Source organism: Bubalus kerabau, chromosome 21, assembly GCF_029407905.1.
Source record: "Bubalus kerabau isolate K-KA32 ecotype Philippines breed swamp buffalo chromosome 21, PCC_UOA_SB_1v2, whole genome shotgun sequence".
In the NCBI taxonomy this organism is placed as follows: domain Eukaryota; kingdom Metazoa; phylum Chordata; class Mammalia; order Artiodactyla; family Bovidae; genus Bubalus; species Bubalus kerabau.
The window spans coordinates 49,459,268-49,472,147 of record NC_073644.1 but is presented as its reverse complement, the minus strand read 5'-3'; the positions used below and the strand labels follow the sequence as shown (position 1 = coordinate 49,472,147).

Below are 12,880 nucleotides of genomic sequence, written 5' to 3'. Positions count from 1 at the left end.
TGGTAGATATTTAAATTTCTTACTATAGAACTAACAATTTTCGCTGTGTATGGTTTGAAGCTACATTATGAAATATAGAGTTATTTTAACCTTCTGGTGAATTGAATCTATGCCACAATCCAATCTGATACTATCTTTTTCATAAATTTAGTCCACTTGTATTTATTACAATAACTGACATGTCTGTTTGTCCTGCTTTTACTTTTCTTCCCTTTTTTTGATAAATTGATTGGTTTCCTTGATAGTGATTTGGAAATTATACACTATTTCTGGTTTTTTAGTGGTTACTATTGAAATTTTAGCATACATACTTACTGTGAAAAGACCTAAATTTAATCACCATCTCTGTTTCCCTCTTAGACAATTCAAGAATCTCAGAAATTTCTAATGATAATAATCCTGCATCTAGGTTGTATGCTATTTTTGCCTAGTATTTTAGTTCTATTTTAAATTATTTTTAAATCCACACAATATATGTTGTTTTGTAGAGTCATTATTTGTTCAGATTTGCCAGCGTGTTTGCTTGCCAATTCTTCTTGCATTGAAGACCTCTTTTCTGGTGTCAGATTTCTTCTTGCTGCTAAACTTCCTTTAGAAGTTCCTTTGGTTAAATAAGGTCTATCCGTGGTAAACTCTGTTTTAGTTTATCTGAAAATTATTTTATTTCATTTTCATTCCTGAAAGAAATTTTGGGATACAGAACTCTAGGCTGAATTCTAATTCCCTTATCCCCCAATATCATCTGGCTTCCGTTAGTCCAGTTGCCATTTGTCTGTTTTTTTCTTGATGTTCCTAAGATTCCTGTCTTTGGCATTCTGATGCTTCTTTTCAAAGCATCTAGGTGTGTCTGGGTTAGATAGACTGCCATGTTCTAAACCTATGATTTCAGAATGTGAGTAGAGATGGACAAGGTGTAGGAGAGAAGGTTGAATAAGGATCAAGCTCTGAAAAGGGTGGTTAGTTTTCATATTAAATTATAGATATTAATTATCTTTTATGTGATTGACTTTTTCCGTAAGACAAATATAGGGTATTAATTTAGTATTCTAGTTGTTTGGTTCAGACTGAGACTTTAGGATGCACACAAGGAAGTATGGTGTTCAAAAAGAGTGTGTGTATAGAGAAAAATGTTTGATATTTGCACTAGTAAATTGGAGTATGTATGATACCTTCTTGGGAAGATTTCCTAGAGGAGGTCTTTCTTGATCCAAAATTTAATGAGATAGGCTATATGACCCTAAAGGTGAGGCTAAGGAGGCTGTTGAACATTGCAAGGAAGTCCCGGTCAGGGGACTCGCTGCAGAAGATGTCATCTTCTCGCCCAGGTGGTGATTCTGTGCCCCTTCACTGGCATCCAGCAGACCTTCCCTTGCAGCAACTGGCTGGATGAGAAGAAGGCGGATGGACTGATCGAGAGGCAGCTCTATGAGATGGTGTCTCTCAGGAAGAAGAGATTGAAAAGTAGGTGGAGGGGCCTGGAGCCAACAAAGGCCAGGATCAGACCACTGGGTCCCCCTGCTTCTCAATTTTCCTCTGGAAAGGAAAGGGTCCCCCAGGGATCTCAGTTCTCCAAGGCACAGGCCGCACAGAGTTATATTCATGGCACCAAGGTAGATACTCCAGCAGCCCCAAATTGATACACTGCTGTGATGGGCTAGTTGTTGAACTGAATGGTCGTACAGAGTGCACTCTGAATGTTCTGGCCAGTCTGGGTGGAGTCTATTCTTGCCCCTACTTAAAACTTACTAACAGACTCTCACCAGGAGACACAGACGTAAGGAACAGACTTTTGGACTCAGTGGGAGAAGGCAAGGGTGGGATGATTTGAGAGAATAACATTGAAACATATACATTATCATACGTAAAACAGATGACCAATGTGAGTTCAATACACAAAGCAGGGCACCCAAAGCCAGTGCTCCGGAACAAGCTAGAGGGATAGAGTGGGGAGGGACGTGTGAAGGGGGTTCAGATGAGGGGGACACATGTATACCTATGGCTTATTCATGTTGATGTATGGCAAAAGTCAACACAGTATTGTAAGTTTTAATCTTCCAATTAAAATATTAATTAATTTTAAAGAAATGAACATTAAGGCATGCACTTTGAAATAGCAAGGAATCCATCATTCCCTAAATTTGGTACTTGCTATTACATAATGGGAGAGTGGGACACGACTGCATACAACCTGCATTTCAGTCTTGATCACCTTTAATGTGCTCATTTTCCCCACTGGAAGCATGAAAATCTTTTCACTTTTTGAAGTTTATGGTGCAACTGGACCTATCTCTGCAGAATTCCCATGGTCCCTGTGGGTCTGGACAACTGACTTGAAGAAAGCTGGTTCCAACTCTCCTGTCTTCATCCAGATTTATGGGCAGAAAGGGCGGACAGATGAGATCCTTCTGAATCCCAACAACAAGTGGTTCAAACCCGGCATAATTGAGAAATTTAGGGTAGGAAGGAAGTGTGATGGGGTGGGATGCAGGAAGGAGGAAGGGGTGTAAGATGCATTTGTCATGGGATTCTGGTTTTCGAAGCCAGGTTTGGATCGAGTTTGAAGACAAAAAGGTAAAATAGAGTCCCCAGACCCCTGCAGGAGTGCCACATTTAATCTATAGGCAATGCATTGGGGTGTAGTTTAGATCTGGCCCTTTATCTGAATCAAACAGTTCCAAACAAAGCACGGGAGAAGAAGCAAGTATGGAATGGCTTTGGGCATCCAGGAGCCTGGCGACTTGGGGAATCATTGTAGAACAGAGACCCCGAGCCCAGTTAGTGTCAAACAGCCCAACCTGGACTGAATTAGAGTGAGGAGCCAATTTAAGGGAAAGTATACATTTTAGAACATTTAAAAATAAGTTCAGCTTTAAATTTTCGATATGTATATAAGTAGAGCAGGGCTTGTTTTGCCAACGGAAGTGCTGCTCTGACCTTTAGGTAAGAATAATTTTGTAATTTGTGGCTCTCTTTTCAGAGCACCCTGTTTGAGCTTCTATTATACCTTCAGTTCACTGCTCGTTATGTATTTGTCTTCTCAGCTAGATTTTGAGCCCCTGGGAGAGGGCATGACCACTGTATTGATCTTTTTGTCTGTTTCAGTGCCCAGCAGAGTCCTGGGGCTGTGGGCCTGTGTTAATTTGCAGGGCTGCCATATAGATTTTGTAACTGAAAGCTTATCATTTGGAAGATTTCCTTTAGTCAGGATCCTACTGTGGGTCAGTTATTTTTGTTCAGTTTCACCAGCCCAGGCTGAACCCTGGATCTACAGCTGTCTCACCCTCATGTGCCATTGGTTGAAGGAGCACAAAAAGATAGAGTATATGAGGGTGGTTTGAAGTAAACCCTGCCTTGATGCTGAAAAAACAACTCAAAGCAGGTGCCCTCCTGGCAGGGGCTCAGCTATGAGGATAAATACATTTCACTTGATTCTGTCCATGCAAACCTTGTTATTTCTCACCATAGATTGAGCTCCCAGACCTTGGCAGGTTTTATAAGATTCGGGTATGGCATGATAAAAGGAATCCTGGTTCTGGATGGCATTTAGAAAAGGTGAGATGACCATTTTGGGGTTGGAAGGTGATTGGGAGAGGAACCAACATGGTTTCTTTCTAATGACCTTGTCTTATTAGTTTGCCTTTATCTGTTGGAAGTGTGGATGGGGAAGGGTTACAGTGAGACCTAAAATTGGACACATGATGCATAGAATTCCTGATGAGGACAGGACTTCCAAAGTAGGCTAAAAAGATGCTTAGGTTTCAAGAGACTTGCCTTGTGTCCCAGTCATCTGGCTGCCAGGCAACTGTGGGTCTCTGGGGGACCAGAGGGATAAATATTAATCTGGCACTCCATCTTCCACAAGAGTCCTCTCTGGGGGGACGGCCTCATCCTCCTTGAGATGAACTAGCAGAACAGGAACCTCAAGGCATGGATGAATATCTGTAGTACACCCACTTGCTCACCCCAGGACTTGTTTCCAGATGACCCTGATGAACACTCTGACCAAGGACAAGTATAACTTCAACTGTAATCGCTGGCTGGATGCCAATGAGGATGACAATGAGATCGTTAGGGAAATGACTGCTGAAGGCCCAACAGTACGGAGGATAATGGGCAGTAAGTACTGACGGGCTCTTATCCTGGGGGAGGTAGTGGTATGGGGGGTGTGTGTGCCAATAGGAGTCTGACTCATGAGCTGTAGTCTTATCCGCTATGCAGAATCAGGCTCCCTTTGAATGAGGAATGAGTTTATAAGATCCTATACTCAAGATAGGCTTGTAGGAACCATCTCCAAGGCATGATGCTAAAGCTCTATGATGATGGGTATGGGTGAGAAGGGGGAGATTTCTGGGTCTTCAGGTTGGCTGTGAGACAATGAGAAGAATCCACACTGAACAATATTTCTCCAGACACTCTGGAGAAGCATCCTCTTCAAATTATTCATGAGATGCTCTTCAAAAAAGGAAGGCTGGATCTGGGTTCTTACAGCCATACTCAACTGCTCCCTTGTGAATCCTCTATTTCTATTTGAGGCTAGTAGGAGAGAGCTGAGCTTTTAATCTGAAGTCATCCACAGTCAAAGAGGTAAGCGAGACCATTTTGCTTCTAGGTGGTACCACCACAGTGCTGGCAAGCACATGGCATATGTCCTATCCTTTTCCCTTGGCAGACATTACTGAGCAATCACATCATTCTTTCCCATCGAGTCTGAAGTGAGCTTTATGGCCCTCAATATGGCACTGCAAGCAAATATTAGCAATTGATCAGAATTAGCACTTAAGATAATTAAGTGCAAAATTAATTTGAAAAATTGCAGAAAGTTAAGTCTATATAGAAAACAACATCACCCATCATTCCTGAAGTCCTTCTAAGTATCTGGATAATGTCACTTCTCAGGCATTTGCACATCCAGTAGAAGCTGTCTCTCTCTTTATATATATACATGTAAAGAGGGATCACCCTGTTAGTTCAATTAGGCAATGCTTGCAATTCATACTATTTTATGATGCTTCTTCAATTTTAATTAAAATATATAACTATGGAATATTTGTGTTCAAAGATCCTTAGAATAGCTTGATGCAGATAAGGAAACCGAGGAAGTTCTTGCCCTGATGATACAGTTAGAGGCAGAGTGGGACCTAGAACAAGATCTCTTACCTTGTCAGTGACTGTACTCGGCCTTTTCACATTCAGTAGTAGTTTCTTTGGCAGCAAGGCAGTCATCTCCCTGAAAATATGATAAATAATATGATCCCTGCTCAGCCTCCAATTAGGACTTTATATAAAACATAGCCCAAGGCAGAAATACACCTACTGTTACCTGGTCTGCCCTCTTTATGTGCCAGAATTGAGCCTGTAGATATGAACAATTGAGGAGAGGGGGGCTTGAGATCTGTTTTCTAAATCCTGCCAACCAGTCCTCATGAGATTAGCTCCTCACTCCCCATTTCTGAAGTCACCGGGTGCTGTCATTCCTGAGACTTTTTGCAAGGTTGCTTTGTGAATTTCACAACTGACTGCTCTAATAATTCTCTCCGTCTGTTAAGTCATGGGACCTCAAACTTCAGCATTATCACCTAGAGGGCTTCTTGAAACACAGATTGCTGTGCCCCACCCATGGATTTTCTAATTCAGTGGGTCTGGGGTGGGGAGCTCAGGAATTTGTTTATCCAACAAATTGCTAGGGGCCCTGGTGAGGACCCACTGTGCTAAGGCATTAGTCACTTTTCTAGCTGTGCCCCAGCTTCTGAAATTTGGCTGCTGTTGTCTATATTCTTCCCTCTCCCCACGCTTTATTGGTGACAATTTTATGTTTGGTTAAATCTTTAAAATTCCGGTATGCTGTCATTCTAGTGAGATTTTTTTTTTTTTTTCAGAGAGAAAGCTGCCACTTTTACTTAAATGTCCAGTCTGTTCTTTTACCTCCATCTCTCCCTTGCCTTGACTAAAGCATGACTCCCCTTCTCCCCAAACCCAGTTTTCTGTCCTCACGGCTGTGGGGCTGCCAAGAGGGGACGTTCTCCTGACTCTCTCTGCACTTCCAGCCTCAAAGCTCACACTGCTTATAGGGGGACCTCCGTCCCAGCTCATTTGCATCTTCTGTTGACTTTGTTCACGTTACTCTTTTGCACTGTGTCCCCTGGTCATTCTCTAGATCACCCACTTCTACCATTGTTCTAGAATAGTGAATTCGTCTGCTTGGGCTGCTGTAACAAAATACCATAGACTGGGATTTTGAAACAATGGAAATTTATTTTCTCATAGTTCTGGAAGATGAAGTTCAAGATCAAGGTGTTGGCAGGTTGGCTTTCTCCTGAGACCTCTCTCCTTGCCTTGTAAATGAGCATCTTCTCAGATGACCTTTTCTCTGTTTGTGCTCCTATCTGTGTCCTAGTCTCTTCTTAAAAGGACACCCGTCATACTGGATGAAGGTCCACACATATGACCTCATTTTATCTTGTTTACCTCTTTAAATGTCCAGCCTCCAAAAACAATCACATTCTGAGGCCCTGGGGGGTGTGACTTTGTCTTGTTGATCCTGTTCGTGATGCCAGTTGTCTCACTGTATCTCACTGTGCACACCGTCCGCTGAACCCAGGGTAGGCAAGGCTCACGCTAAGAGACTGGAAGAAGACTCGAGGAGCCGTAGGAACTGGAGACATGTTTATTCTCTCCTGGCTGGCACAGCACTGTAGCAACAGATTCTGAAAGAGATGGGAATACCAGACCACCTGATCTGCATCTTGAGAAATTTGTATGCAGGTCAGGAAGCAACAGTTAGAACTGGACATGGAACAACAGACTGGTTCCAAATAGGAAAAGGAGTACGTCAAGGCTGTATATTGTCACCCTGCTTATTTAACTTATATGCAGAGTACATCATGAGAAACGCTGGACTAGAAGAAGCGCAAACTGGAATCAAGATTGCCGGGAGAAATATCAATAACCTCAGATATGCAGATGACACCACCCTTATGACAGAAAGTGAAGAGGAACTCAAAAGCCTCTTGATGAAAGTGAAAGTGGAGAGTGAAAAAGGTGGCTTAAAGCTCAACATTCAGAAAACGAAGATCATGGCATCCGGTCCCATCACTTCATGGGAAATAGATGGGGAAACAGTGGAAACAGTGTCAGACTTTATTTTTCGGGGCTCCAAAATCACTGCAGATGGTGACTGCAGCCATGAAATTAAAAGACGCTTACTCCTTGGAAGGAAAGTTATGACCAACCTAGATAGCATATTCAAAAGCAGAGACATTACTTTGCCAACAAAGGTCCGTCTAGTCAAGGCTATGGTTTTTCCTGTGGTCATGTATGGATGTGAGAGTTGGACTGTGAAGAAGGCTGAGTGCTGAAGAATTGATGCTTTTGAACATCAATGCTTTGGTGTTGGAGAAGACTCTTGAGAGTCCCTTAGACTGCAAGGAGATCCAACCAGTCCATTCTGAAGATCAGCCCTGGGATTTCTTTGGAAGGAATGATGCTAAAGCTGAAACTCCAGTACTTTGGCCACCTCATGCAGAGAGTTGACTCATTGGAAAAGACTCTGATGCTGGGAGGGATTGGGGGCAGGAGGAGAAGGGGACAACAGAGGATGAGATGGCTGGATGGCATCACTGACTCGATGGACGTGAATCTGGGTGAACTCCAGGAGTTGGTGATGGACAGGGAGGCCTGGCGTGCTGCGATTCATGGGGACACAAAGAGTCAGACACGACTGAGCGACTGAACTGAACTGAACATAAGCACATCCAACCCTTCAGGGACTTTCCAGGTGAAGCTCATATAGGCCTACTGCACAAAGTAGCCTATGACCAAGTTGAGTACCTCATGACGCGCATGCGCAGTGCTATAAGTGGTCTCGGCTGTTAATAGCTGTGCAAAGTCATTGTTTACAGAACATGGGGCCAGCGGGCATGAGAGCCTGGCGGTGGGGAGGGGGGAAATGAGAGAGCCTGACTGGTGCCATCTTGTTAATTTCCCGCAGACTTCAACATATGGATATGCTGCTGCTGCTGCTAAGTCGCTTCAGTAGTGCCCAACTCTTAGTGACCCCATGGACTGCGGCCTACCAGGCTCCTCCATCCATGGGACTTTCCAGGCAAGAGTTCTGGAGTGGATACGGATATGAGGGGGACACAATTCAGCCTGCATCAGATAGTATCTCTCAAAGTGTGGTCAAGAGTCTGTTTATATCAAAATTGCCCAGAGTGTTTGTTAAAACAAAGATGCCTGGGCCCAATCTCAGCTAATACTAACTAGACTCTCTGAGGGCTCTGCCTGGTAATCTGTATTTTTATCAAGCACACCAAGTGATTTTTGCACATATCAAAACTTGAGAGGCTTTGTTCCACTCATCAATGTCCGAGTGGAAAATCTGCTCGTCTGCATGCTAGTCCTCGTCCGCTTTGGTGCCCTCACCTCCCTCCCAGGCAAGCAGCCACTCCTCAGGACCTGACTCGGGCTCATCCCACAGAGCTGCTCCTCCGAGCTCTGACTCAGCCTCCACCTCCAACTCGGGCTCCTGTGCTCCTAGGCTTCTCACGACCTTGATGACATGTATACCACCCTTGAACTTGAACTCCCTCCAGCTCTTTCTTCTCTACTTCTTCTCTTTCTCCTGCTCTGTCAAGGACTTGTGGGTGTGTGGAGGGTGTATTTTAGGGACAGGTCTTTAAGAAATATTTCATCCAGTGGGGAGAAGACACAATCTTGAAATTGGGCAAGGACCAAGTTGACTACAGAGAACATAAATTCAAGAAATACTTTGCAGGTGGAACCGGCAGGATTTGAATGAATGCTGTGGACACAGTGGGGAGATGAGCTTCCTGCTGAAGAAGCTGAGAGTTGGAAGTAGGGATTTGAAAGATTAGAAGAGATCATGGTGGGAGGGGTGGGGAGGAAGAGCATTTCTATAGGTTACATACAAAAACGCTCTTGTTTGTTTTTGCCTTCTGTGATACTATTACAAGACAATGGCAATTAAAAAAATTCTGTAATGACTAGTATTGGATTGAAGTGAGCTAAGTTGAGACCTGGCACCCTTTACTGGAGTGCTTGCACCTCTAGCAACATAACACAAGGAAGCTACAAGGGACTAAAAATAACTGCACACATACAGCAGTTGGGGCAATTATGAACCACAGATACAAAAAGGCCACAAACCAAATGCCATTTCTGAATCACAGGGAGCCAAAGCAGGACACTGGGCATGACCCCTGCACACAGCACCACCAAGGGGGTGGGCAGACCACCTAAGCCACTCCTCCAATCAGAGCCACCGATCTGCCACTACTCTCATCCTGTTTAAGGAACCAGCTTGCCCTCCTCGGAGAGCAAGCAAGGGCACTTGTAAAGCCTTGCCTGAATTTCTTTTCTGGCCTCTTACCAATTTCTATTGATTAAAGAGTCCCAGGACCTGGGTTTGTAACAGAAGAGCTGTTTGTTCTGGCTATAAAGGCATTTTAATGTCTTCTGGGGGTCCTGGGCAGTACTTTGGAGCCCATACCAACTTGAATTTCTTTCCCTCAACTGCTCTTTTTGGCCCACATAAATTTCTCTTGTTCTTGGAACATACCCATGTCCTCACTCACCTCTACAGGAATTCAGATCTCCTTTGCTGGTCTGGATGCTTCTTTGTAACAATAAATAGAGGTGGTGGCAATGTCTCACTTCCGCAGTTGGTATCCTGATCTAGTGAATAATATGCAGGGCTTCCTGGAAATCCCTTGGGGAGAGCCTTGGGCTAGTGTAAGATGAGTAAATACCAATTTAAAACCAATTCTCTAGGTTTGAAACTGTGTAAACTGTAAGTAAACTCCTAGTTTACTTAAAAAACAAGGGCCAGTCAAACAAGCAATTAACACCATGTCTGAGAGCCAGGATGCCACCGGGGGTGATCGCACTGATTAATGCAGACCAGGAAACACGGACAAAACACTCACCAGCCCACAATTTATTTCCACCTTGCCTTTCCCTCAGGAGCTGTATGAGATAGTAAAACCGATAAAATTAGCATTCTCCAGTGTGTGCCCAGCAGAAGTGATTTCGTACCACTGATGAGCGGGCAAGAGACCACTGGACTCAAGTGCTGAAAATTGTAGCTTCTTGCTAATCAGGCTGAGCTGTAATTTTAAAATTAAAGTACAAGAGGCTCCAGTACTTACTGTCTGTTTGAAGTCTTTCATTGCTGATAACTAACAGTTAAAATCATCTTTAATTGCCCGCAGGCTTCTCGCCAGGAAGGAGCTCGAAAACTTAGTGGCAGGTGGGCTGGGAGGGCCCCATCCCCTAGAGAGGATTGGGACCCCTGACAACCTCCAGGCAAACAGACCTTTGAACTCCTGAATAAAGGGGACTGGAATTCCCAGGCACAGGGATTTCTGAATTCCCTTATCAGCTTGCTTCTGGGAAGGGCCTAATAGTTACAACTGGAAAAGGCAAAACGACCTTCATCAAAATTCAGAATGAGTGAGACAGGCGTGCCCCCTTCCCTTTTGTGCTTCCCCGTTTCATTACTCAATCCAGTTACCGCTATTTGTTCTGATTACTGTTAACAACGCCTATCGTTGGGAGCTTAACACAAAAACATCAGCTTCGTTTATGCTGTCTGAACATTTAAAACACGTAGCTTCTGTATTTTAACAGAGTTGATTGGAGAGACAGCAACGGTTGAATGCCAGGTGCTGTCCCCCAAAGAGGCAGTGTTGGAGGCAAGACCTTTCCCCCTTGCTGGCTTCAGTGGCTGCCTCTGCCAGCCCCAGTCAGGCAGGTTTAGATAAGCTGCTGTCCTTGACCTTTTCTTCTAACAAGTGCTTTTGCTCAGGTATTATATCTTCAGACTCATATATTTAAAGGTCAAATTTAATTTTCAGATGTCTTCATATCACCAAATAAAATGGGTATGTGGCCGAAAAAAATTTGTGCATTGAAATCAACTTTCTGGTACATCATTTCTGATGGACTGGTACTTCATTTCAGATGGACCACGGATGAGTAGTGTTCATTTTTAAAAAACAACAGCTATATTGAGGTATGATACAAGTTCATACAAATCATCTATTTAAAGTATTCAGTGGCTTTTAGTATATTGATAGAATCATGCTTCATGACCACTATCAACTTTCAGAATATTTTCATTGCCCCTGAAAGAAACCACATGCCCAATAGAAGTCACACCCATTCCCCCACCTCACTCCTTAGCTCTGTACTTAGCCATCTGTTTAAACCAATTATCTATTTTTTGTCCCTATATTTGCCTGTTCTGGCCATTTCATATAAGTGTAATCACTTAATATAAGACTTTTTGTGTCTGTTTCTTTTACTTTGCTGTTTAGTTACTAAGTCGTGTCCACCTCTTTGAGACCCCAACGGACTGCAGCACTCCAGACTTCCTTCTCCTTCACTATCCCCTGGAGTTTGCTCAGATTCATGTCCATTGAGTCAGTGATGCTATCTAACCATCTCATCCTCTGATGCCCTCTTCTCCTTTTACCTTCAATCTTTACCAGCATCACAGTCTTTTGCAATGATTTGTCTTTTCACATCAGGTGGCCAAAGTATTGGAGCTTCGGCTTCAGCATCAGTCCTTCCAATGATTATTCAGGCTTGATTTTCTTTAGGATTGACTGGTTTGATCTCCTTGCAGTCCAAGGGACTCTTAAGATTCTTCTCCATCACCACAATGCAAAAGCATCAGATATTCGGTGCTCAGTCTTCTTTCACTTAGCATAATGTTTTTTAACATCCATTCACCTTGTAGCATGTATCAGCATTTCGTTTACTTTAATTACCGAATAGTAGTTCATTGTGTAGATAGACCACATTGAATTGTTGATGGACATTTGGGTTGTTTCCACTTTTTGGCTATTATGAATAATGTGACTATGAACATCCATGTGCAAGCTTTTGTGTGGACATATGTTTTCAGTGCTCTTGGATTTATATCCATGAGTCAAACTGCTGCTATGTGGCAATTCTGTTTTGAGTTTTGAGAAACTATCCTACTGTTTTTCAAAACAGCTGCACGTTTTGCATTTCCATCAGTGATGTATGAGAGTTTTAATTTCTCTACATCTTTGCCAACACTTGTTTTGCTTCTTTAATATTCTTTTTCAGTATTGTTTTGGCTCTTTTGGGTCCCTTGAAGTTCTATATGTATTTTAGAGATGGCTTGTCAATTTCTACAAAGAAGTCAACTAAGACTGATAGAGATTCATTTTTATCTGTAGGTCAGTTTGAGAAGTATTGCCTTAACGATGCAACTGGAGCTTAAAGATGAGACCTCAACAGACTGCAGCCATGTTAAGACTTAATGATGTTAAGTCTTCCAATTCGAGAACACAGGATGCTTTTCCACTTATTTAAATCGTCTTTAATTTCTTTCAACAGTTTTTTAGTTTTCAGAGTATAAGTTTTACACATTTCTTTCTTTTTTATTGAGGCATAATTGACTCACAAAGTTATATTTAGTTTCAGGTATACAACATAATGATTCAGTATTTGTGTACATTGTGAAGTGATCACCACAGTGAGTCTAGTTAACATCCATCACCATATGTCGCTACATAATTTCTTTCTTGTGATGAGAACTTTTAAGATATGCTGTCTTCTTGTTGTTTAGTTGCTAAGTTGTGTCTGACTCTTTGCGGCAGCATGGTCTGCAGCACACTGGGCTTCCCTGCCCTCCACCATCTCCCAGAGTTTGCTCAAGTTCATGTCCATTGAGTCAGTGATGCTCTCTGACCATCTCATCCTCTGATGCCCTCTTTTCCGTTTGCCTTCTACTCTTTTCAGAATTTTCAAACATGCAGTACAGTATTATTAATATTAGTTGCTCTACTGTACATCTCCATGACTTATTAATTTGTTTTCACTTGTT

The 12,880-nt window shown here is 42.8% G+C and overlaps 1 protein-coding gene across 2 annotated transcripts in view; it reads left to right on the top strand.

The window, feature by feature from the left end:
- Positions 1-12,880, top strand: part of LOXHD1 (lipoxygenase homology PLAT domains 1) — a 195,498-nt gene that overhangs the window by 67,061 nt on the left and 115,557 nt on the right. For both annotated transcript variants that reach the window (XM_055559028.1, XM_055559027.1), the window contains exons 9-12: positions 1,326-1,461; positions 2,296-2,456; positions 3,466-3,552; positions 3,981-4,116. In XM_055559028.1, coding sequence (XP_055415003.1) covers positions 1,326-1,461; positions 2,296-2,456; positions 3,466-3,552; positions 3,981-4,116 — 520 coding nt within the window. The remainder of the gene's footprint in view (positions 1-1,325; positions 1,462-2,295; positions 2,457-3,465; positions 3,553-3,980; positions 4,117-12,880) is intronic.